A 26,087-nucleotide genomic window follows, 5' to 3' on the forward strand; every position below is an offset into this window, starting at 1 on the left:
ATATGAGAGTCAAAATGTCTCTTAGTTGTAATATATGGACAGGAATAGCGACCTTTCCCAAATTGGGGAATGCTTCTATATCAGACCAAAAAAATGGATAATAAATCTATATCTTTAAACACAACAATATTTAACACTTAGAATATAAATGTGTGCATTTATCCATATATACTTACATATATAAATACATATATATTCATATACATATACACACACTCATATATCTAATTATCTAATGTATAAATGTGCTTTTTAAAAACCCAAGCTAGCTACTGAATTTTCAGGGAAGTTTTGTTTTGGTTTATTTTGTATTTGGGCTTTTTTTAAATTAATAAGTACTCATTAATTAAATACCTCACAAGTTAAAAGAACAGAAGTGAAGATGGTACATTGGTTAATCATGCTTCTTAATATGAGAATCTAGCTCTGCAAACTGAGAAACCCAAAGACAGAAAAGGAAAATTTTTCAAGTTACCCACTAAAATTCACATCATATTGATAATTAAAGTCCTTTTCTCTCTTTATTTCTCTGGCCACTTAGATAAAAAATATATCTTCCCTCCCTGGTATGGGAAAAAAAAGCATTCGAGAGATAGGTAATTAGGCTTTATGCCATTTAGGAAGTAAAATGGATAAGTATCTACTTTGATTGACAGTTATTTTACTGTTAGGAAAGCTGTTTTGCAAGAAGGTAAATCTTGCTGTTCATTCCATCCCATTTAATATTTTTCATTATAGAAAGAAAATTAAGTTATAGGAAGTAGTTTTGAATTATTTTTCTTTAGCATAATAGTTCATTATAATTAAAAAGTGAAAGAGGAGAGTGGCAGAGTTTGTGTTCCCTAGAAGGGAAAGCACTTTAATATTAGATGAGCTTTCCTTATACGTCTGCTTTTTATTTTTAAACACCATGACCTCTTTGCTGACCAACAACTTCTTGCAAATTATGGCAAGGGAGGGAGGAGCATGACCAAAGGAGATGAGTGAAAGTTGGTGACACTCCCTGCCAAAATTCCAAGTTGAAATCAAATCCTTCAGTAAAGTTTCTTAGGCATGAAAAAAAAAAAAAAGATTTACAACTTCAGCAGAACTGTAATTCTATCAAGAAAAAGTATCAGTCAATCTACTTTACTGTCACCAAAGGATCTGAAGCTGGCTTTGTCATACTTCTTTCTCCTTTATGTATGGAGGTGGGGAAAAAAAAAAAGGCAAGAGGTGTTTTAAAAAAAATTGATGAAGCCCTGACCCTTTAGATTCCATTTATAGTCTGAGCCTGAATGCCATCCCCCTTGACTAGCGAACTGTCCAATCCAGCCACATGTGTCAAGATTCTATTAGGCACTAAGTGAAATATATATGCATGCCCTTATACCATGTAACACTCTGGGTCCACCCTCAAAACACTGGGCTGTGGGTCAACTGAAGCACCACTCCTCTTCCAAGAATCATTTTGACAGGTTCTTTTGGAGGTGCTCCTTTACTTTTTTTTTAACCCATCGTTTTAAGCAAAATGGCACCAAAGAAGGATGTGAAGAAACCTGCTGCTGCCGCTGCCGCTGCCCCAGCCCCTGCCCCAGCACCTGCACCTGCCCCTGCCCCAGCCAAACCCAAAGAAGAAAAAATTGACCTCTCTGCCATTAAGGTAACTAAGGGGGTGAACTGTTTGGTCACTGAAACATCTTTCAACAGTAGGAAACTCTAGGAACTTGCAAAGTGGTATCTTTTTTTCACTGAGAGAGAGAGTGTTCCTGCATGGACTGGTAGATTTGGGGGAGAAAAGAATCTTGATCAGAAAATAAATAAACTCTAATGTATGGTTTCAGTAAAATTACTAGGAATATGATATTATTGCAGAACCTCCATTTGTTCCATTTTTTGATCTCTGGTTTTCTTTTTTCCCTAATGGGTCAGAGTGCAATTTGGGGGCAAAGTATATAAGTGCGAAGGTGTTTTGCCAATACTTAAGCCAATGTCTTATTTTGTTTTGGTTTTGCTTCATTTCGTTTTGTTTTAAATAAAATCTCTGCAGAAACTGGATCCCTTACCTTGATGCTACACCGAGAAGAATTTTTTTGCCCCTACTTTTTCCCAAAAGTTTAAAAACAGCTGATGACCCAGTTGTCCTGGCTGTATTTATTTGACAGCTGCCTTATTTCATCTGAAAAAGAGAAGATTTTTGCAATTCTAGTTAATTCCTTCAGCTTTGCTTAATAAAATTTGATACAACACTAGATTAGATCTCAGTACAGACAATTATGCACTCAAGTGTTTCAGTGACTATAACTGTCATCTTGTTTATTTATATACAGTATTTAATTCAGAATTGTGAACTGCTTGTAAATGAAACTAACACTCCAAATACTATAAAACTTGGTTATATGGCTTTTAGCTTATGTCTTTGAGCTCTTGTATACTGATCTTTAACTAAAGAGAATGTGATTGATTTTTGTGTCAACATTTTGCTGTGATCAAAGTTCTCAACTGCCAAAAGATGATCTGCTTTTGGGAAAATGGCACAGCGGATGTGCCTGTTCCCCTCTCAGTGATGTAATCCATCAAACATGCACCTTCTCCTCCTTAACTGGGACTTGCTCTGAATGACAGTTTGAAAATCTTTATCTAATGAACTCTGCTTTATATGGAAAACTAATGAGCAAAAGGGCCTGTTAGGTGATCATGTCTCTTAAGCCAAAAGTTCTGTACATAATAAATGTAAATTTTGCTAAATTAATACTGCTTACTTGCAATGATAAAACTGACCTATAAACAAACATTTCATTGAGTATTTTAGTATAATCATGGATTTTTAAAAAAATACTCCTGACATAAATATTGAATCGGATCACCTTTAGATATACGTGATGACATTAAATATATTCATAATTTTATAACATTCTGGTTAAATATAAAATTTATGTTCCAAAGAAGGAGTGGATTATCAAATATTTTATATTGAATTTGTAGGTACCTAAAGTCATATTTGAAAAGTTGGTCAGAGAATCTAATATTGGTTAGGAACTATTCTTTTTTTTTTTTTTTTTTTTTTTTTTTAGGAACTATTCTTAATGAATATCTACTTAGGAGGAGAAATGCATGTCAGATCTTCTAATAAATGGTTTTCTACCTAAAGGACTGCATATAATTCATTAAGAGGAAGCCAAATTTTTCATCTCCAGCAATTCTAGTCAATGTATCTTTATAGATGCACACTGACCACATTATACAATGAACATGATTACGGTCATGACAATAATTCCAATCATCTGTATCATTTGACTTTCCACTGTATCCTATTAGAGATATGAATCAGTGTCAAAGCTATTTCTCTATATTTATTGTGACTTATAAGACAATATTACCTCTTTGCATCTAGGATTACAAGCATCTGGGAGGGGGGGAAATATGCCTTCTTAAGAAGAAAAAGAAAATACCCCACTAAAGAATATAGGCATTAATTTTTCTCCCCTGAAGAAATATGAACTAAATATATAAATAAATATTCAGTTTTTACAGTAAGAAGTCTCTGGGAAAAGGCAAAATATCACTTTTTTAAACCCAGAGATTAAACTGATTAGTTGCTCACAGTCAGCAGAAAAGTCATACTCTTTTAAATCTTGAAAAATTAGTTTATCCTTTTGTCTTTATGTTGAATTAATGCTAGCATGGCTAATGTAGCTAGCACAACTACACAAAAGAAGAAAATACTCTTAGAGCATCTCTAGTGGTGAGGTATGCTATGTCTTCACCAGTTCATTACAGAATAAGGGATGGGTTGGAACCTGATAAGGTATGCAAACCAAAAAGGAGCCATCAAAAGACTCTAGAAGTAGGAGGAATTTAACCTTTATTTTTCATTCAGAGAGCCTACTCCTAATAAGGAGAAAATGAAAGGAACCAAATCAAAACTAACATATTTTTTAAAGGAATTTTAAATGCCTTCAATGATTTGCCTTCATCAATATGAAATCAGTGCACATTTATAGGTAGTATAGCCAGGGAATGTGGTACAACTTGAGAACTATATAAAATTTAATTTCATCCCAGTAGGTAACAAGGCTAATTAAAAATGTACATTAAAACATTTCATATTATGATGCTTTTAATCACTTAATGATGTTTCTAGATATATTACCTCATATAAGTTATAAACTTTTTTCAAGCAGAGAAAATGAACTCTAAGGAAATTAATAGAGCTGTTCTATGTGTTCATTAACTTTCTGAAAACTCGATAAAGAACAAAACTTAATTGGATTTTAAACTTTCTTTCATAAATCATATAAGATTAGAAATTTGGCTGTCCTTTAAACTTTGAGTAATGTTAAAGTGTAAGTGTAACTGTCTCTGTGTAGGACTACAGGCATAGCAATAGTAATATTTAATTCCTCACTACTATTCCCAGCTAATATCTATGTTCCACTTTATAATATACCATGTTTAATAGCCATATATTTAATTCCCCATAAACTCTGAACAATCTTTAATATTGTTAAAGATTGTTCAATCTTTATCAATTTATGATAGTGTGCTTTCCAACCTGATTTCCTAGTTTGTTGATTATTTAGAACATTTGTTCAGTTGTTCTGCATTAAACCTTTGATATTCATCAAGGGAATGCTTACCTGACATCCTATGCTAACGGATTTTCTGTGAGTATCCTTTTCAAAAACCCAAAGACTGCTGACATTTGAACATTAAAGTTACTGTCCTGGGTGGTCCTAAGCACTGTTTGCTTTCAGAGAGCTGACACTTCCAACAACAATGTCCAGACTAAAAACACCGCCTGAAAGAATCTCAAGTGTAGGAATTAAAACCCACCATGAGTATAGCTGCAGGTGCAAACACAAGAATTAACACCTGCTGCCCAACACTTCAGCCAAGGGTTGAAATAATGAAAGAAAATAAGTAATGAGATGACTATGTGCCTAGATTTTAAAAGATCTTCAATGTGTAAGTAAATTTTTTTGCATGATGCATGCCTTAGCTGATATGTCAGGATTGCTATGTGGCAATGAGACTTTGAATCATGTCTTTCCTTGTGCTGCTGAAGTTTGGATTCTCACCGTATTCACTGTAATTCAATCAGGTCACCTCTGACTAGATACTACAAGCGATATTACAAAAAGTGGTAAAGGTATAGAATGCATTGACAGAATTCATCCAATAACAAATATCAACAATTTACCATACACTTGGGGAGATTTAAAATGCCAATTTAATGAGTAATTTGGAAATACAGCATTCCCAATAAATTCATCTATTTACTGATGGGTATTCAGTGGTGGCAAATATTATGTATACATTTATACATAAATTGCAACACCTGACTTGATCTGGTCCAGATATAGGATTGTCTGTGTTAATCAACAAATTCTTTTTTCACAGCTCTAACAAGGCTAATACAAACCTAGTCTCCCTTTGAAGAATTCTTGGGAAAATCAAATGAGGTCAGGGCCCATGAAAGGCTTTGAAAATTATAAAGTTCTTTGTAATATAATAATAAATATTCATTGAGAATTAATTTTGTGCCCTATTATTTTATTTAATCCTCAAAACGTTATATGGAGGTTGTTTTTAGCCTGATTTTGCAAGAAAAGAAACTGAGCCTAATGAGATTCAGTGCTATGTCCATGATCAAATAACTGGTAGGTGATGGAGCTAGGATTTAACCTCCCAGGCCAAATCCAGAGCCAACTGTGGTAATCATATCCTAGACTGCCTCCTGTTTATAAAGAGTAAGTTGCTGTTAAGAATGTGTGAAGAAGAGATACTTGGGTGGCTCAGTTGGTTGAGTGGTTGACTCTTGATTTCGACTCAGGTTATGATTTCAGGGTTGTGAGATTAAGCCCCATGTCAGGCTCCACACTAGGCATGAAGCCTGCTTGCGATTCTCTCTCTCTCCTTCTCAAAAAAAAAAAAAAGTGCATAAAGACTTTTTAAATTCTTAACAGTGTGAGATAGAGTGGATCTCATATTGCCCTGCACAATCCTGTGTAGCCAGAGGAGGGAGTGACAGGCCCACATTAGAGCAAACTCACCTAGACTTTCGACCTTGGCAGTACACTACTCTTCTGTTCTCCACAGCTTTCCTCTATCTTAGCACCTGTTGCTGATAGGTTGAGTGCTCTCTTTTACAGTTGGAAGATGGGAAGATTAGGAACCTAGAAAGACTCCTAGTCACTTATATGAGAGTTACAACTCTTACAAAGAGTTATAAATGGAACATGGATTTTTTTTTTAAAGTTGTTATGAGAATAAATTAGTAGTTGCCAATGATGGAGCTGGGGGTGGGGTAAATGAGTGAACACGGTCAGAGGGTACAAACTTCCAGTTATAAGATGAATAGGTTCTGGAATCTAATGTACAGCATAGCGACTATAGTTAATGATACCATATTATATACTTTAAAGTTGTTAAGAGTGTAGATCTTAAAAGTCCTCACCACACACACACACGCGCTTTTTTTAATTTAAAAAAACGATGTGATGTGATGGATATATCAAATATCTTTATTGTGGTAATCATCTCACAATATCACATCACAGAGTACCAACCACTATACGATCACAGCCTCATAATATCAAAATTATCACATATCAAATCACATTGTACACTCTAAATTTACACTACGTCAATTATATCTCAAACAGCTGAAGAAAATAAACTATACCAAAGTATTTTTGAAATGCTCTTCAATGTAATGAAATGGATTGAATTTTTAAAATAATTTTGGTGGGTCATCTGGGTGGCTCAGTTGGTTGGGCGCCTGCCTTCGGCTCAGGTCATGATCTCAGGTTCCTGGGATTGAGCCCTGCATCAGGCTCCTGTTCAGCAGGGAGTCTGCTACTCTCCTTTTGCTCCTGCTCTCTCTCTCTTTCCCTCTCTCTCTCTCTCTCTTTCATGCTCTCTCTCTCAAAAAAATAAATAAAATCTTAAAAATAAAATAAAATAATTTTGGTTTTTTAAATGAAATATACATATATACCAAAACTGACCTCCAAATTTTGGCATTAGGCTAATAATATTCTAACAAAGGTATGAGATCTCATTTTGTTAACAAATAGATAGCATGTTTGAAACTGGAAAGAAATATCAACCATATATTCTTTAAAGTGATGTGTAGAAATATAATACTACATATATCACGATTAAATCTTAACCTTAACTAGCTAGAAAAAGTCAATTTCTGATTAAAAGGAATGGGTGAAAATAAATAAATAAATAAATAAATAAATAAATAAATAAATAAATGGAATGGGTGAAAACATTTATAAGTTGTCTCTAAGTTTTCTTTATGTAATTTTAAGAGTGTCTTTTTTTGAGGCACCTGGGTGACTCAGTCAGTTAAGCGTCCAACTCTTGATCTCAGTTCAGGGCTTGATCTCAAGGTCTTGAGCTCAAGCCCTGCACTGGACTTTATGCTGGGTGTGTAGCCTACTTAAAAAAAAAGTGTTTTTTGTTTTTTGTTTTTTTACCCTGGCCTTTCAATAATATGAATTAATTTTTAATGTAACTATAATATAACAAATGGCAATATCAGTCTGTTTGCAGTGGGAATATAACCTTAGGAGCAAATAAAAAATTATTTGAGACTACCACTAGATATCGATATCAAGTTTCCACTCTCAAACATCTATGCTGTACAAGAAGAGAACAGGTGGAATGGAGTGGGAAAATACTAAAGGGCATTCTGTAAGTCTCTAAAATTATATTTTGAATTATATGTAACTGGATAATGTCTTTGCAAAGTAAAATGCAGTTGGGAAAGGAATAGATATGTTCACCAGTTAATAGTGAATAGCCCTTTTGATTTTAAAGATAATGAAATCTTTGCAAGACAAGGAGACCACAAAGTGACAGTGCCAAATTTAGACTCTTGACATTTTAATGCTGCGAATGAACCCCCTGGCAAGTTGTCTTTAGCAGTCCTTCCATAATTACCCAGCATTAAGCACCATCTGACTCATGGAAATTATGGAAGGGATTATATTTAGTCTGCTGATCTTACACTTTCTTCTGCTTCTCCTCATACTGAAATACTTTTTGTATGAAAATAAGATCTTCTACAGTTTGTTTCTACATCAACTTCTACAGTTTGTTTCTCACTCCAAATCAGAATTTGGAGGGCAAAAAAATTGCAATATACAAGTAGCAACGGCTTTAATTATACTAGTTAAAAATGTAAACCATATGGATGATAAATCCTTGCCATTCTGGTCAAAAATTAATGGTAGTGAACTGAAGCCAGAGAAAAAAGATATATCCTAAAGATAAGACCATATCTTGTTCAACTTTATATTCTTCCTACCACTGTGACAAGTAAAGTCTTTGTACCTAGTAAGTGCCCAATGGTACAATGTCTCTTGTTCATAAAACACCTGATTCACTTGAATACAGTGTTATGAAATTATATTTTGACTCCTCTTTATCTAAATTACTTCAAAATAATGTTACTTATTGAGTATTTAAGTACCATGTCCTTTTCCATTAAAAAAGTGACTTGAGGGGCACCTGGGTGGCTCAGTTGGTTAAGTGTCTGCTTTCAGCTCAGCTCATGATCCCAGGGTCCTGGGAAGGAGCCCCACATTGGGTTCCCTGCTTCACGGGGAGTCAGCTTCTATCTTTCTCTCTCCTCCTTCAACTCCCCCTGCTTGTGCTGTGCTCTCTCTCTCTCTCTCTCTCTCTCTGTCAAATAAATAAATAAAATCTTCTAAAAAAAAGTCTTTAAAAAAAGTGAGTTGAGGTAGATTCTATTAACAAAAGCATGGAAAACTCACAACATTGCAGAACAACAGCAACCCTAGAAATCACACAGTATAATATTCCATATCTGAGGAAGCCTTGACCCAGATAAGAGAAGTTATTTCATCAAAACACACACACTTTATTATAACAGAACAAATTCCATGTACTTCAATCCCTGTCTAGTTTTCTTTCCAGCATATGAAAAGACCTGAAATCTCTAAAATGGTAATGCCAATATTCACATATCACTGTGGTCACAAGAGGAAATTTCATTCCAAATAAGTAGGAAAAAAGCAGACACTTTTAATTTTTTAAAACACACACACCAAGAAATGTTCTAATGCCCCTATTATGAAAATAAAAAGAGGAAAGAAGAAACAAAACACAACTTGTTTTTTTAATAAACTACATGCAAATAAATGTATAAAACAGAGAAGGTACAACTCTCAAATCTATCAATTATTAACCAAAGGAAAGCTAATAAAAAGTCTAAAGTATAAACTAAGGTCACATTTTAAAGTTTTTGTTAAAATTCACTTAGGCTTCTCATTAATTCTTATAGTGTGAATTGTGTTATGTTAATAATTCAGCCTTTGCTTTATTTGGCTAGTCCACACTTTCTGAGCACAGAATTACTCATTTCCCCTTCTGCTCAGATCAATGCATCCAATACAGCCATCTCTCTTATATTAGACAGCCTGGGCTGGTATTGTATTCTCGTTGTTCTTAATGTCTCCTCTTTATATCATATTATAGTCACCAGCCTAAGTATATCTTTGTTGAGGTTAAAAAAAATGCTATGAAAAATAGGTATATCCTTTAAATGAAGCAAATTATTCTGAGGCACAAAATTCTTTATTTTCAAAACAGTATTTCTGCAGGCCTTTTATGGTGAGTCCTGGTCACTCTGTGTGATTAGAGTGAAAATTAATCATCTAAGTTTTCCTTAGGGTTTGCATACATCCTAAGTCTTTAGAGGCCTCTCTGCCCGGCATTAAATTAGAGAACATGCAGCAATGTTTTCTTGCTTGAATCCCAGCCCTGGTGAGATTAACTTCTTTAACTGAGCCTTACCAGGAATTAGCCTCATTACGTCTTGCAGGGAAGATGAAATTGTTTAAAGACTATAGTCTGTGTCCCTTCCTGAGGCATTTTCACTCAGTATTCAATGTCATGGATCTCCCAGATAGTCCTTAATTATAGCTCTTCTTGTTATACTAAAGCTTAACATACAGCAATTTCAAGACCTGTTTGATTAAATTCGTTCTCATATTTTCCCTATAAATTAATTCCTTCTATATACCAGAAGCTTTATCTTGTCTTTAATCAGTTAACCATCATGATTACTAATAGAAAAATGCTCCTCAAAGTGAGAAAAGATCTGTAAACATTGCAATAAAAAACCTTTTTCAGTACAAGTAACTTGTAAACTGCAACTTACTAAATCCAATACCAGAGAGCACATGAGTCACAAAAATGTAGAATGTAGTTATTATACTAACAGTCTAACAGAGGTATTAGGCTAAGATGGAAAAGCCCTGTAAAAAAGCAAATCAAGGCCCTGGGTGGCTTAGTTGGTTAAGTGTCTGCTTTCAGCTCAGGTCATGATCTCAGGGTCCTGGGATCAAGCCCCATGTCAGGCTCCTTACTTACAGGAAAGCCTGCTTCTCCCTCTACCTCTGTTACTCCCTCTGCTTATGTGTACCCTTTCTCTCTGTGTGTCATATAAATAAATAAAATCTTTTTAAAAATCAAGCATTGGAAAATTAGAATTCCTGATCATAAACATTTATATAGGGATGCCCAGGTGGCTCAGTGGTTGAGTGTCCGCCTTTGGCTCAGGTCATGACCCCAGGGCCCTAGGACTGAGTCCCACATTGTCCCACATCATGCTCCCCACAGGGAGCCTGCTTCTCCCTCTACCTATGTCTCCACCACTCTCTCTGCATCTCTCATGAATAAATAAATAAAATCATTTTTAAAAATAAACATTTATATAAAATCTAAGGAAAGGCTCTGGAAATATAAAGGCACATATATCAATAATTCAAAATGAGCAATGAGCATGCCTAGTATATGCTTTGCAGTTCCAGGTGCTGGATGTGTAGCACTGAGGGAGAACATATGCACCTTCTGTAGAATGTAAGCTCTTTAAAGGAGATGATGAAGTCTCTTCCCTCGGGCAATAAAATATTCTAGAGGAGAAGCTCATATTTGAAGGAGAAATTTACTCTACATGTGTTCTAATGATGTTAGTTTTTGCAAATCTGTTGAACTAATATAGGCAAGATATTTTCTAGAGCTATGAGGAATAAAATATAAGAATAAGGCATGGGGGCAGCCCCGGTGGCACAGCGGTTTAGCGCCGCCTGCAGTCCAGGGCATGATCCTGGAGACCGTGGATCGAGTCCCGCGTCAGGCTCTCTGCGTGGAGCCTGCTTCTCCTTCTGCCTGTGTCTCTGCCTCTCTCTCTGTGTGTCTCTATGAATAAATAAATAAAATCTTTAAAAAAAAAAAAGAATAAGGCAGGGGCAGCACTCTATATAGCAGGAAGAAATTGGGGTGGGCCTATGCTCAGTGTGCATCAAGGACAAAAATAAATGGCTTTCAGTAATGGTCTGGGCCTTCCAGAAGCTTGCTACCAGGAAGCCTAAACATCTTTCAGTTGGAAGAAAGGAGCTAAGTAGAGAGAAAAGTTTCTTTCAAGAGGGGGAGATTTTATCAGGACTTTGAATAGTTAATTTCTAAGAAACAGAGATAGAAGAGACTTAAGTCTAATTTTTAAAACAAACCAAATGATGATATAGCAAACTGAGTCCTAAATCAGCTGACATTTTGTATTTATATCATGCCTTTGTTTAAAGAGCTGATTACTTCATCATTACAACACCAAGGAAGAGATGGAAGAGAAACTTTTCATCATTTGTTAGTGTACCAGAGATAAAGTAACATTTCCCATTTATTCTATGAGCACAGCATTCAGGTCTTTTCACTTTTAAACTATAGTTTATTCTCTAGACTGGACTACACTGTAGCCTTTTTTATTGTGGTCAATAACTCGCTTACATGTTTACTTTGATTTTTAATAGGTACAAAAAAATCTAAATTCTGATCTTCTATGGGCTAAAGATACACAGAGGAAGTAGAGTGAAATAGTTTGACAACTGCCTGCCACTTCTATTTTAATAATAGAAAACCTTTACATCATATCCAAGAGCTTATCTATAGCATAAATACAATTTTTAAAATGACTTTCCAGTTTACTCCACAGATTTTACACAAATTGACCATATTTTATATAAATTCAAGGACACATTTTTATATTCAAAAAAAAGAAAGAAAAGAAAATGAGCATTACATAGGGCATAATGTAGGGCAATTTTGATGGATTTATTTTGTATTATTTGTAGTTATTAATTCTACTAAAGATACATACTAGCTCTCAATATTACTCATAGAGCAATTCAAATTTAATGACACGATACATAAATATAATTCAAGACTAAAAGAACATACAGAAACATGTTCTGCTCTCATGGCTTTAATTTGGGCATCAAAAATCATGAGACTCCATGGTTGATGGAGGGAGGTGGGCAGGGGATGGGCTAAATGGGTGAAGGGCATTAAGGAGGGCTCTCATGATGAGTATTATATGTAAGTGATGAATCACTAGATTCTATACCTGAAACCAATTTTAGCATACATGTTAACTAACTTGCATTTAAATAAAAATCATGAGACTCTAAATTACACAGTTATCAAAGGTTACAAATTTCCACTTTTGTCCTTCCCTTCCATTCCTCCTAATAATTTAAAGCACTTAAATTTTTCTACTAACTTCCATTTCTCATAAACTCTCAAAATATCTATTTATGAAAATACATTTTCCCGGGTAGTAATATTTTTTAAATTATGTTTTTAATCATCACTTTGGCCCTATGAGATTTTTTTCATTACTTGCAAACTTTAGACAAAAAGTGATATGGAAAAAAGAAAGTGACGTTCATTTAAATATTGATTTTTTCCTAAATGGCTTGAGGGAAAGCTGCGAAGTATTCATCTGTCTAGCAGGGGGAGACTTCATGCTTTTGGTGATCATTCCTTTAAAAACAATTGCTGACACAGTACTTAAATCAAAATTGATCTCCAACATCCTTTATACCTATAAACTCCTTTAAGTATGTAGAAAACTGATAAACATATTGTCAAGGGCAGCCTGAGTGGCTCAGCGGTTTAGTGCCGCCTTCAGTCCAGGGTGTGATCCTGGAGACCCGGGATCGAGTCCCACGTCAGGCTCCCTGCATGGAGCCTGCTTCTCTCTCTGCTTATGTCTCTCTCTCTCTCTCTCTCTCTCTCTCTCTCTCTCTGTGTGTCTCTCATAAATAAATAAATAAATAAAATCTTTTAAAAAAAAAACATGTTGTCTGAACATTCATGGGCATTCTAGGACTACTCTTTCCTAGTACCACTTTTCACAGTACCATTCTAGGAAGGGAGTTACCTCCTATTTTCAGGTAAGCTCCCATGAAAATCCATTACCAGTCAATCCCTTAGACATCTTTAAAATCCTAAAGTGTAAATTAGCATTCTATAGTCCCTGCTTTGGGTCTTTCTGGAGACTGAGGTTGGAAGAAAATATCCACCCCTGATGTAAGAAAACTAATGAGCTCAAAATCATCCCTGGCTTAGATAAACTCTGTATGTCTCAGAATACAATTTGCAGAAGAGTGGTCTTTAGTTAGAGATTTCAAGAACTGACAGCATTGTCACTTGGGTGAACCCTAAGAAACATGGAGAATACTCATGGCCTTTTCAAGTCTTCTGAACCTGACCACAAGGGACAGAGCTCCAGAGGATGTTCCTTCTATAGCAAGTGCCATTTGAAACCTCAAACCAGTCCATCCAAAAACTTCCATTAAATACCAAAACTTGCTGACTCGAAGTTTGCAAAGTCCATAATTCATCAAGAGAAGGGGTCAGCCTGAATGTTAGAGAAATTCTAAGCTCCTCTGCCACTGAGCAAGTAAGAAGCTTCTTAAAGGAAGAGACTCCAAGAGAACACCTCAGGGATAAAGACCATAAAAGTACTGACAGGCTTCGTCTCATTATGGCTGTCTACTCATAGGTTCTGGCTTCCTAAAAATAGCCCTCAGGGTACAGAGCCCTCCTTCCCTTTGCCCTAAGAAAGCTAAAGAACTCTCTAAGGGGAGTGGCCACTTCTCTCTGAAACCTGATGCTAGCTGTGAGGTCACAGCTTCCCCCCACAATAAAAGGCAGCCTCAGCAAAGGAGGCCCCACTCAGGGACTGGAGCGGCCCTCAACTCACTCTTCAGCTTTGCCACTGTTCCGCAGCCCAGAGCCTCTGCCATGGTGGGTCCTAGGAGAAAACGGTTTGTCCTTTATAGGAGGATATAATCGTGCATATGACCTTATTGAGTAGAAAGGCAGACAAGGAACAGAATTGAGGGGAGAACATATTCAGTAGAAGTCTACAGAATCTACCTTTGCTTTTTGTTGAGGTGGGGTGAGGATAGAAGAGATTAATTTGAGCTATTATGCTAATTGAAAAAAATACATCTTTTTCCCCAAAGCAGTACTTTATATGCTTCACTAACTTTTGCTATATCACATAAGATTTATTATATCTAACTGTGGGGTGGGGGTGGAAACTACTAGTATAGCAAAATATTATACCTTTAAAAACAGTCTGATGAAGATGGCTAAAATTAAATAAACTACTTCTGACATGACACATCGAGCAAAAACCTACTGGTTAAGTAGAAAAAAGACTTAAGGAGATCTTTTTAATTCAGTGTATCTGTATTTCTGAATGCAGTGTATCTGTATTAGACATATCTTAAATATATCACAGACTACTATATAATTCCAGGAAGTCATTTAACTTAGCATTTGTTAAATCATTGGTTCATTGACTGAGAAACAGAGAGATGTTCCCTAACTATCTTTTGCAATAGCTTATTTTTCCTAGATTCGAAAGTATCCTAAGGCAACCTTCTTACTCTATGACACCTACATGTCCTCCTAAAAATCTCAGAACAGAGAGCACTCATCCTTCTGTCAATGCATTTGAAAGAGTACTAGTTGTTTCTTTCTTTCTCCCTCTCTCTTGCCACTGCAGTCCTTCAGCGCTGAGCAGATTGCTGGTAAGTGAAGTGAGCTTCTCTACTCCACATGGAGGCAGAGTACTGCCTAGTTTCTGAAATATCTCTTACCTCTAAGGCATGTTACTGCGTGGCTCAAACTGTTAGTGTCCAAGCTATGCCTGAACTCTGAAAAGTCGGCTTACTCTTGGAGCTTTACTTTGATGATGATTCAGGGAATGAGCTTGGATACACTTAAAAAATCAGGGCATCTTTGTTTGCTTAAAATATTCTTTGTGGTTAATTTCTTTCTAACAGATCGAGTTCTCTAAGGAACAGCAGGATGGTAAGTTCGAAAGATACAGTTGTTAATATGTGCACACTCATAAAGATGGCATGTGAGAAAATTGACTCCTTTGGGATGAGATTAGCTCTTCCTAATTATCCTCACTGGTGTTTCCACTCTAAATATAAATGCTCTCAATCACTCTAAATATAAGTTTTCTCAACTTGAACCCCTTGCCTATAATCAGTTGTCAAAGGTTTAAGCAAACAAAAGACATACCATAAAATAGGTCCTTGTATTCACTGATTTCTAAGTAATACCATTTTGATACAGTAGCCAATACCATATATATTACCCCAAGAAAAGTTGTAGATTTTGAATGGCTAATCTGTTCATCAAATCCCTAAAGAAAGACTTGGCAGGTCTGAATTGCTCAATTTAGGAAATGGTATTGATTGTGAAACTGCCCAGTTACCAAACCTACATAATTTCAATGGGCATCAGAGTGACTTGAGAGAAGTAGGTGAAGTGGATATAGAATACAAGTGAATTCAGAAACAAAGAAAGAGGAGTAGTCTATCATAAAACTGCAAGGAGCATTAAACATCTCCTGGTTCATCTTTAGAGGTAGAAGACAGGCTCTCAAATTGGTTATAGGACTTGCTCAAGGACCCAAAGTATTAGTAACAGGATCAAAATCTGGCGTTAGCTTAAACTAATGAGAAATTTTCATAAAAGCAGTTACTAACTAGAAGACTTTAAACTCTTAAGATTCAAGAAAATTTGAGTAAGTTTCCTAACACTTCCACTTTTTTCTCCTCTGGGCCTTTGGATCCAAGAGATCCCATACTCTACAGGATGTGTTACTTCTCTCAAAGTGTAGGGGAGAATGTTTTATGGAGTGAAAGTGTCCCAAGTTCAAAGAAACTGAAACAGAAATACATCAATAGAAGGGAGGGGAAGAAAAAATTTAGTTAAATGATAACATATAAATTAGGATATGGTCAAAAATTAGCATGTATATATGTTATGATATGTAATATATAAGTGATTATAATTATAGGTGTTTAATAAGAACTTATGCAAATATTTGCTTTTCTTCCTAAAAAATTCCACATTTTCAGTCTATTGATGTCATATTTGGACATCAATTAAGAAAAAAAGGATATTTGCTTTAGTAAAAAGTCACATGTATCTACAGCATGGCTGATGGCCTCATGTTGAGAGATTAGAAGATTTGATGGCTCAGAACTCAAGAGCATTTGAAATTATACTACAAAGGACCATTTTTTTCTTTAAATTGAAAACAGTGGTAATTCTACTAGAAATTATTTGATTTTTAATGAATCTTTAACTACTGATACTGCCATATTATCAGCTACTGCAAACTAGTCCTCTCAAATATCTAATTTACAGTGTCATTTTGACTGCCAAACTATGGTGGGACAGAGCAACAGAAGACTTAAAAAAAACCCTTGCAGGGACTGAAGGATTTACTGTTGACCATTAACCTATAACTACATAAATGAAATAGGTCTTAGATATAGAGGGTTCAGGAAACATTGGTGTGGTGGACTGGTTTTCTGTTATGCCAGGAAAACAAATGTAAGCATTTAAAATTTAAATGGAAACACAATGCTTTCAGGAATGAATGAAAACTTTGTTTCCTTCCTTGTTCAATGATTAAAGAGTTTGGTCATGGCAGCTCTATTTGAATGTATCACAGGTTGCAAGGAAATTTTTTAAAAGGAAAATTATCACATTCAAAAGTCCTGTGCTGTCCAGTAGAGTTGTCACTTGGCCACATGTGGTTATTTAAACTAAAATTTCAATTAATTAAAAATAAATACATTTAAGAATCTATTTTCTCAGTTGCACTAGTCACATTTTAGTGCTCAAGAGCCACAGGTTTTTTGGGGGGAAGCCCAGATATAGAACATTTTGATTGTCAAAAAAAGGTCTAGAACAGTATTGGTCTAGCCCAGGGGCTGTCAATTTTTTTTTCTTAAAGGGCCAAACTGTCAATATGTTAGGCTTTATTGGGAGTCTTTGTGAAAACAACTCACTTCCATCACTGAGGTTTAAAAATAGCCATAAACAATACATAAATGAATGGGTTGTATTCCAATCAAACTTTATTTACAAAACAGGTGGCCAGTCTCTAGGTAGTAGTTTATAATAATAATATTTCATTATTCTAGACTCTTCAAGAGAATAAATCTTAAAAATCTGAGGTAGGAAGAGCAATATCTTTCTTGTTTAAATCAACAAAGGGTTAATGTCAGAGAGATTCTATTACAGCCCATAAAATCCTATTTCTATATCAGCATCTGACCAGAGTAATAGTGAGCCCTCTGAGCAATCTGCATGAAAGCCTGGAGCCAGTAACAAGAATAGTTCAGTTTCACATGTCCCTTAGAAAGATGAAAAATAATATTTGACCAATGACCCCACTGTGCCTACAGCATACTTTTTAGTTTAGGGGAATGATTTGTTATAGTTAAATTGCATAGAATCTAAAGGGGAAATTTTAGCAAACAATGGTGACATGATCTAAGTTGATTGTAAACATAATGTCTGGTGCAACTTTAGATCAAGGGATGGAGGGATGATAAAACAGGGTATTTTGCTGAGTAATCTATCTAGGTGGCATCTTTTGATCTGAGGCTACTAATGGCCTAAATACACTGCTTTCAGCTCACCAGTTCATTCACAAATGGTTTTTTGAGTGTTGCTGGGATTAATTCCAACAAGTTGCCGTCAGTACTTTTGGGTTCACCAGAAAATTTATTTTAGTTAAGTTTAGAAGTTTCAATTAAATTGTTGTTTCCTGCCCCTTAATCCATAGCAGTACCCTTTTCTGTCTTTTTGGTATATACTTCTTAATTCTTTGTTAACATAATTTCTGAAAGGCCAAAATAGTCCCATCAACAGAGAATGACAAAGTTTAGGGAAAGTTAGCAATAGAGTGATTGTGATAAAAAGAGACAACACTTGAAAAATATGTACTTATATGTAAAGACATGTAAGTACAAATAAAGCTAGAAAAATCTGAATAAAATTGGTGTCTATCAATATGAACATTCTGGTTGTGATAGTATACTATAACTTTGCAAAATGTTACTACTGGGGGAAACTAATTTAATTAAAAGATCTCTCTGTATTTTTCCTTAAAATTGCATGTGAATTTAAGTATACACTAAAAAATGTATTGAATTACATGTAATGTAAAATGTAATGAACTAATGTATACACTAAAAAATGAATTTAAGTATATATATAAAAATGTATACTTAAATTCTAAAGCTAATATAGCAACATGTTGTCAAATGTATTAACTGAGAAAGAGTAAGGTTTAAGGAGATTATCATAATGATAAAGGCAAACAAATATTCTCCTTCCAGACTGATTATAGTAAGAGCTTATTAAAGTCATATACTGAAGTGGTTAAATGACACCATAGAATTTAGAGATTTGTTTTACTTTTCTAATTTTTTTTCCTGAAAAATTAAGTTGCTCCTGAAAATAACCAGTCAAGGGAGAGTCTAGGAAATTTGTACTCCAAGAGGAGGTTTCTCTAAATAATTTGAGAAATCTGGGTCAACCTTATATAACACAATCCTGATTGAAAAATTGTTTTCTTGAAATTTTATTAACTTTCTTAATTATGAGGAGTTCTTAAGCTTTCTCAAGACCTCAGAATTTTTTAACCTAGTCTGCTTGCCAGGCAGACGAAGGAAATATGAATAAATATGACAAGAAGCTTCAATTTCCATACCTGATTAATAATAATATATGATTTGAAGTTGAAAAAGCTGTCTTGGAGTAGATCCAAAAAGATATGTCGCAAAGGGTTGTCAATGGCTGTTTGAGCTAGGAAAAAGGAGAGTCCAAAGATAACTTAGTGGTTACAAAAGTTGAAAAACAGAGGAGAGTGTGAACTGGATCCTTGATGAAGTTAGGAGTAATTTATAGATCTGAAGAAGTAAAAAAGCACTCTAATATTTCTTGTTTCTTGCAGAATTCAAGGAGGCATTTCTCCTGTTTGACAGAACAGGTGACAGTAAGATCACCTTAAGCCAGGTTGGCGATGTCCTTCGGGCTCTGGGCACAAATCCCACCAATGCGGAGGTCAAGAAGGTGCTGGGAAACCCCAGCAATGAAGGTAACCAAGTTTTTCCAAGAAGCTGGGAAGCCAGCTCTCACACACACATGAAGGAAAGAAAGAGAGAGAGAGAGAGAGAGAGAGAATGTAAGAAAAAGAGAAGTTATTAAGAAATAAGATCCATAGAATAGAATTTAATTTGCTCTTGATGGTAAGTGTGCTTCTTAGCTGTCTAGAACCAGTTGTTTCCTCATAAAATAAGTTAACCTTCCTTCGAGAATTTGCAAGCATGATAAAATTGCATGCTAATGAAATAAGATCTAAAGCTAACATCATTATCATCATCATCCTACCTAATGCTCAGAATTTAAAGGTTAATGAATGAAATAATATCCAAATTTGTACACTTTCTTCAAACCTTGAAAGGCAAAAACACATTTTGCAAGAACGTTAAATATGACTAAAATACAATACGCTTTGTAAACGACTCAGTAAATTACAATGGCACAAGGACAGAAGCTGCGGAATTAAAATCTCAGTGCTTTCAGGAGGTTGAAAATACCTGCTGACTTTGCTCAGTGCTCTGTCCTTTGACACCCTGCTTCTGTGACCATCTTAAAAGCAACTCAGCTATCCTAATTAAGAATCGACAGAATGGCATCATAATAAGAGTATTTCCTATTTCCAAAGGCTTATAAGAAGACTTAAAAATCTAAGTCAAAATCTACACTCAGTCCCCCAAAGTAAATCCTGGGACAAAAGACAGCGAGATATGTAAGTGGCAACATTGTAGAAGTTTGCTCAATAAACTAATCCAGTTAGTCTGGAACAAGAAAAAAACCTTTTGATCCCAATGGTTCATGGCAAAGTATAATAGTCTCTTGGATAATACCACCCTGAACAAAAAAGATGAGACAAAACTGAAAAAAAAATTTAAATTTTCTAATGTATATGCAAAGCTTTTTATTTCTTTTTCTTAATATTTTATGTATTTATTCATGAGAGACACACAGAGAGAGAGAGAGAGAGAGAGAGACGCAGAGGGAGAAGCAGGTTCCATGCAGGGCGCCTGATGCGGGACTCCGTCCTGGGACTCCAGAATCACGCCCTGGGCCAAAGGGAGGCGCTAAACCGCTGAGCCACCCAGGGATCCCTCTGAAATTTTTTCAAATAAATATTTGGCCTATTTAGTTTTGCCATGAGGGAAAAAAAAAAAAAAAAAAACCAGGGGAAAGCAAAAAGCAAGTAATCTAGCAAAAAGCAACTCCTCTCATTTTACACTTGATAACTGAAAAGACTATCTCCCTTTGTTACCAGAGTGGGAGGGGATTTGATTTCAAGCAAACCTACCTCTAAATCAGTCTGTTGGAATTTTTCTTAAACATCATTTTCTTTAGAGAAATATGTCCAGGTAAATCACACAAAAGGTAGCTGAGAACATGGGTAAAAGTAAGAGAACAATAAGCTAGATCTTACTTTGTTGATGCCACTTTCTAACTTACTAAACACCCATCTTTTTAAGAATTTTCAGTAAAAGTTCATTTTATTCAGCATTCAAACTTGATCTTTTTAATACTATTTCATTTTTATTCTATGAGGAAAATCTAGTAAAAGGGAATTTTGATTTTAGTGTTACATAACTTAATCCATTCACATCCAACTGGATAGTCTGTTAGATACTTTTATTGCGAGCACAATTTACCTTGTTAGGAGATACTGAAGAAAATCTTACCATCCCCAGACCTCTAAACTGCAAAAAGTCAGGAGATTACAAGGTATTTGACATACACACTCTCCTCATAGTCAGTTATTTATTTATTTATTTATTTATTTATTTATTTATTTATTTATATTTATTCATTCTAGAGAGAGAGAGAATTCAAGTGAGAGTAGATGAGCAAAAGGGGGGGGGGAGCAAAGGGAGAAGCAGACTTCCTACTGAGCAGGGAGCCCAATGTGGGGCTTGATCCAAGGGCCCCAGAATCATGACCTAAGCCAAAGGCACTCGCTTAACTGACTGAGCCACCCAGGTGCCCCATAGTCTTCTTTTTAAATTCACTTAAAATTTAAAGACATTGACATTCTACAAAAGCTCAAGACAAAGGAAGCATTTAGATATTACAGTTGAGCTAAGTTTTACTGTATTTATATGCTAATAGATGTGTTGTATCAGTTTATTTTTACATTGCTTCTCTGGTATTTATAGAGAATATTAAATTGATAATACTAATAAAAAGTAGCTAACACTTACTCGGCACTCCATTTGTTTCAGGTTATTGCAATAAATTTTGCATGTATTGTCTCATTTAGTACTCACACACTATGAGGAATCTCTACTTTACAGATGAAAAAGTTGAGGTACAAAAGGGTTAAGAAAGTTGCCTGTGATTACATAGCTATAAATGAAGGATCGGGGATAACAGCTTAAGCACTAGGACTCCAGAGCTCATGCTATTATCTATTACCAATTTCTTTGTCATCAGCAATTCACCAACAGAAATTTTAGCTATATGAAGATATTTTAGATCATCTGAAATGAACTTTCAACTTTAATTTGTGATTCAGAATGACATTTTATGGTAGCTAATAACTTTCCAAATTGCAATTTCTTCCAGAGATGAATGCCAAGAAAATTGAGTTTGAACAATTTCTGCCCATGATGCAAGCTATTTCCAACAACAAGGACCAGGGCACTTATGAAGACTTTGTTGAGGGTCTGCGTGTCTTTGACAAGGAAGGCAACGGCACAGTCATGGGTGCTGAACTCCGTCATGTTTTAGCCACATTGGGTAAGGAAAATTTATTTCAGCGGACTTAATAGCACAGAATATATAGGAAAGAGCGTGACTTGGGGGAATCAAGTCATAATAAATTAGTTAAAGGGAAAAGCTACAAGGTGAAAAAGAATAGTAAAAAATTAATGACTATTTCCATTGGCTTTGGTGTCAGTGGGGTTTGTTTTGTGGAAAAGGTAAGTTGGTAATGAATAAATAAAGCATTGTAGTTTTTATAGGATAGAGTATGGATGATCACGATAATATGTATTTAATTCATTCACTTAAAAACAATTCATTAACAATGTACTAAGTGCCAGAGGAACAGGATGGGCTTGATTCTTGTCCTCCAAGAGCTTTTTTTTTTTTTTTCCTCCAAGAGCTTAATCACAGTCTCCAGGAGCCCAAAACTGATCACTTATGATGGAATTTAGAAAATATCTTCTGGCTTTCTTTCTGAGCGAAGTGTTTTGTTTCATCAGGTGAAAAAATGAAAGAGGAGGAAGTGGAAGCCCTGATGGCAGGTCAGGAAGACTCCAATGGCTGCATCAACTATGAAGGTACAATCTCTTGTGCTCGGTGGTTATAGCAACTCTCAACTGATTGGGTTGGTTAAAATAACCTCTTTGTCTCTGCCTCTCTTATTGAAATTACATGTTTTTTTATTACAATCGATTACCCAGTAACTCTAAGAAGAATCTGACTATACACATAAGATTTTTATTCCAGTGGGTTTTGACATTCCTATGTATTGTTATACAGATTAAAATCTGTTTTCACATGTATTTTTTTCTTGCTAGATCTTTATAAAATATCTGTAAGATAGACAGGGTTTATATCAGAATAAGCTTAATAGGATATTAAAGTTGGAGAGATCTCAAAATCCTTTACAACAAGCAATTATGAAAATGAGGAAGCTGAGGGCTAAAGAGGTCTAGTTACTGAGTGAGGGTCACATCATTAATGGAAGGGCTGGTGCTAAAATTTAGTTCTTCTCCTTGTCTAGTGTTCTTGCTTAAATCAAAGTCATCTCATAGCGACTATCTATGTCTTGCTACCAATTTACAGCAGCTTCACCTAGAGGGTCTGAAAAACAGCACATCCCACAAAATAAAGGTGCAAAATAAAACTACATGATATAATTTGTAAATTTAAGATTTTCCAATAAAATGAGAAACTTATCTATCCCCCTTAAAAGACTAACTGGCTACTCTTCTATAAAGCTATGCTTATAGCTTTGACGTAAATGTAGACTTATGAGGTCTAATGATTTGTGAAAAAGTAAGAAAAGCAGAGAGAAGAAGGAAGGAAAGGAGGGAGAGGAAAGAAGTGGAGAGGAGAGGACAAAAGAAAAGAAGTCAGCCAAACACATTTTCACTGATAATCTTGATTAAACTACACTTTTTCCCCCCTATAAACAAAGTTTTACATTTGGTTATTGCCATAAAAAGATTACATAAAAGAAGAATCATTCAATAAATATTGTTTGGAGGAGTGAATAGTCATCTAGAAAATAAAGTCAGATCTGGATGTCATACCAGGATAAATTTCAAATGGTTCAAAAATTTAAATGTAAAAGCTGAAAGCATAAAAACTGTGGATAAATTATTGTATAACTTTTGGAGTGAGAAGGTATTTCTAACATTGATAAAAACCCAGAAGGCATTACAAGTCTTGATAAATTCAACCACATAATTTTTTTAACTCCATATGGCAAAATTCACCAGAAGCAAAGTCAAAAGACAAATAGCAAAAACCATAAAAAAAGTAATCAGTATCAGCAAAAGCTCATCTTCCTAATTTAAAAAAACACTATTTCAAATTAATAAAGAGACTACATCCTGATAGAAAAATTAACAAGTACATAAACAATTCACAGAAAAAGAAATAAAAATATCTATAATATAATATCTATAATATAATATCTATAATATAATATCTATAATATAATATGTTCACTAATAATAAAAGAAATGCAGATTAACACTGCATGGAGATACCATTTTTCTTTTTTTTTTTAAGATTTATTTATTCATAAGAGATACAGAAAGAGAGGCAGAGACATAGGCGGAAGGAGAAGCAGGCTCCATACAGGGACCCTGATACAGGACTAGATCCTGGAACCTGGGATGATGACCTGAGCCGAAGGCTAATATTACTAAACCACCCAGGTGTCCCAAGATACTATTTTTCAATAAGATAATTGTCAAAGATTGAAAGTTTGACACTTTGGGTTGAGAGAGTGTGTACAAACAGCCAATGTCAATACATTCCTGTTAGGAATGCCAATCATTAAAACCCTGATATGGTGATATAGTACTAATAATTCTAGCAAATCTACATCATGGGATGTAGTTTTTAGATATACTTGCACTCAAGTGAAATGAGTGATATGTGGTTATTCATTGCTGTACTGTTGGTAAATATTTGAACAACTTAATGTCCAACAATGTAGGATATATCAAAGAGATTCTGGTATATCTACACAATGAATTTCCCTACAGTGCCCCCCAAATTAAAAGGATTTTCTTCTCTACAGTGGAAAAAAGCAAATGCAAAGGAGTTTGTAGAGTATGCCACCATTAGGGTAAAAATCTTTTAGAAACAGATATTTGTATTTTATTATACATGCATAATAGTTCCCCCAACTTTGTGGTAAAGACAAACTAGATAGGTGGGAGACAGTGGTGAAGAACATTTCAATTTTTTACAAGCTCTTTCATATTCTAAGGAAAACTTTTAACCATGTGAATATACTACTTATTTCAAAAATTAAATTTACAAAGTCAGGGGAAAGGCCATGAATCCAGGATGAAGAATAATGGACTGCACCAAGCTTAAAAAAAATAAATGCTACTGTTATTGTTAAAAAATAATAATAATATTGAACTAACTTGCTAAACGTCTCTTTCCTTACACTTGACAGTCTTCTAACTCTAAACTGTCTGTATTCTGTCCACAGCTTTTGTTAAGCATATCATGTCTAACTAAGTGGAGCTCTCAAGGTAAATACCCATTTGCTCTTTATTATATAAGGGTTTCTTGATATTGTGTCTTTAAAAAATTCAACAACTTCATTTTGTGTGCTGTACATATAATTAGTATTATTTCTTAATTAAGATTTATTTATATAAACCAGAAAACATCAACTCCTGAAATGGGTTATTTGGAAATAGACTGTTTTTGTATAAGTGTAGAAGCAAAAATTTCTGAGATCTTTGATTCCAGCTAAAAACCCTACCTTTGATTTTACTGTAATTACGCATTGGAGATTCAACAAGCCCAAGACTAGTTAATTAATTTGGCTGGAACATCATACTAATAAAAGTGTGAGCCTAAGTTCTTTGAATAATTAATGTAGTTGTTTAAAACTACTGCTCTAGAAAACCCGGTTATCACAGTTCAAACTTAAGCGCTTGCAACTAGGTTATCACAAATAAATGACTTACCTTTGAAGCACTGGTTTATTCTGTGCTTTTTTCTTCTTTTGCACTTCACGTTATTTCCTCCCCAAATTTCTTTCTGAAAAAATGCAATGAACATTTAACTCAGTTTCCCTTATAGATCAAGCATTATTTACGAAGACTGGCTGGAAAGTTATTGCAGTAACACCCATGACTCACCGTCCAGACCTGCTTACCATCATTCAGACAGCAAAACAACATGGACCGTTCTAGACTGAAGGACTCCCTGAATTTTTATATACTTCATGTTCCTCTCTGAATTGTATTCATACCACACAAATCAAGTGTCTCCTGCTCTAGACAAAAAGGATAAAATACTGACAACCTCAAATTCAAGCACCACTTTTAATTTTCCACCAGGAGTCAATGGACATCCTTAAAATACTAAATCAATAAATAATTTTGGTCAGTCTGGAAAGTCCAAGTTGCATTGTGTTTTTATCTTCTTGCTTAGAGAAAGTAATTTTTACATTTTCAATTATCTTGTTACTGTACAGAATATGGATGAATTGTAAACTTTTAAAGAAAAAAATCACTGCAGAACATAGCAATAACAAACTGAATCATCATCATCATGTTACTGAAAAGTGAAATAGACAACTAAGAAAATTCAGA

General features: G+C 34.8%; 2 protein-coding genes across 7 annotated transcripts in view; one reads left to right on the plus strand and one right to left on the minus strand.

Annotated features, from left to right (window-relative positions):
• The window catches only part of CPS1 (carbamoyl-phosphate synthase 1), a 357,452-nt gene that overhangs the window by 261,750 nt on the left and 69,615 nt on the right, over nt 1-26,087 (minus strand). Inside the window, exons 3-4 of one of the 2 annotated variants that reach the window (XM_072813561.1) lie at nt 25,458-25,530; nt 2,046-2,158 (exon numbers count right to left, since the gene is read on the minus strand). The gene's annotated coding sequence lies outside the window, so the exon portion shown is untranslated. The remainder of the gene's footprint in view (nt 1-2,045; nt 2,159-25,457; nt 25,531-26,087) is intronic. The other variant, XM_072813560.1, reaches the window with a different exon arrangement.
• On the plus strand, nt 949-25,890 carry MYL1 (myosin light chain 1). 5 transcript variants are annotated; one of them, XM_072813568.1, is made up of 8 exons: nt 13,961-14,112; nt 14,882-14,906; nt 15,162-15,189; nt 19,151-19,294; nt 21,850-22,023; nt 22,491-22,568; nt 24,971-25,013; nt 25,561-25,890. In XM_072813568.1, exons 1-7 carry the CDS (start codon nt 13,976-13,978, stop codon nt 24,997-24,999), a joined length of 615 nt encoding a protein of 204 aa, XP_072669669.1. In that variant the 5' UTR covers nt 13,961-13,975; the 3' UTR covers nt 25,000-25,013; nt 25,561-25,890. The 5 variants fall into 5 exon arrangements, with proteins under 5 accessions (XP_072669670.1, XP_072669669.1, XP_072669668.1 ...); XM_072813567.1 differs by having other exon boundaries at nt 25,573-25,890; XM_072813569.1 differs by lacking the exons at nt 13,961-14,112; nt 14,882-14,906 and adding an exon at nt 949-1,642 and having other exon boundaries at nt 25,573-25,890.

The sequence above is a fragment of the Canis lupus genome, chromosome 36, assembly GCF_048164855.1.
Source record: "Canis lupus baileyi chromosome 36, mCanLup2.hap1, whole genome shotgun sequence".
NCBI lineage: Eukaryota > Metazoa > Chordata > Mammalia > Carnivora > Canidae > Canis > Canis lupus.

Coding starts and splice junctions, on each gene's coding strand:
- MYL1 (XM_072813568.1), top strand. CDS start 13,976: ATGCTAGCTGTGAGGTCACAGCTTCCCCCCACAATAAAAGGCAGCCTC. Junction 14,113..14,881: donor AGCCCAGAGCCTCTGCCATG/GTGGGTCCTAGG, acceptor TTGCCACTGCAG/TCCTTCAGCGCTGAGCAGAT. Junction 22,569..24,970: donor TGGCTGCATCAACTATGAAG/GTACAATCTCTT, acceptor TTCTGTCCACAG/CTTTTGTTAAGCATATCATG.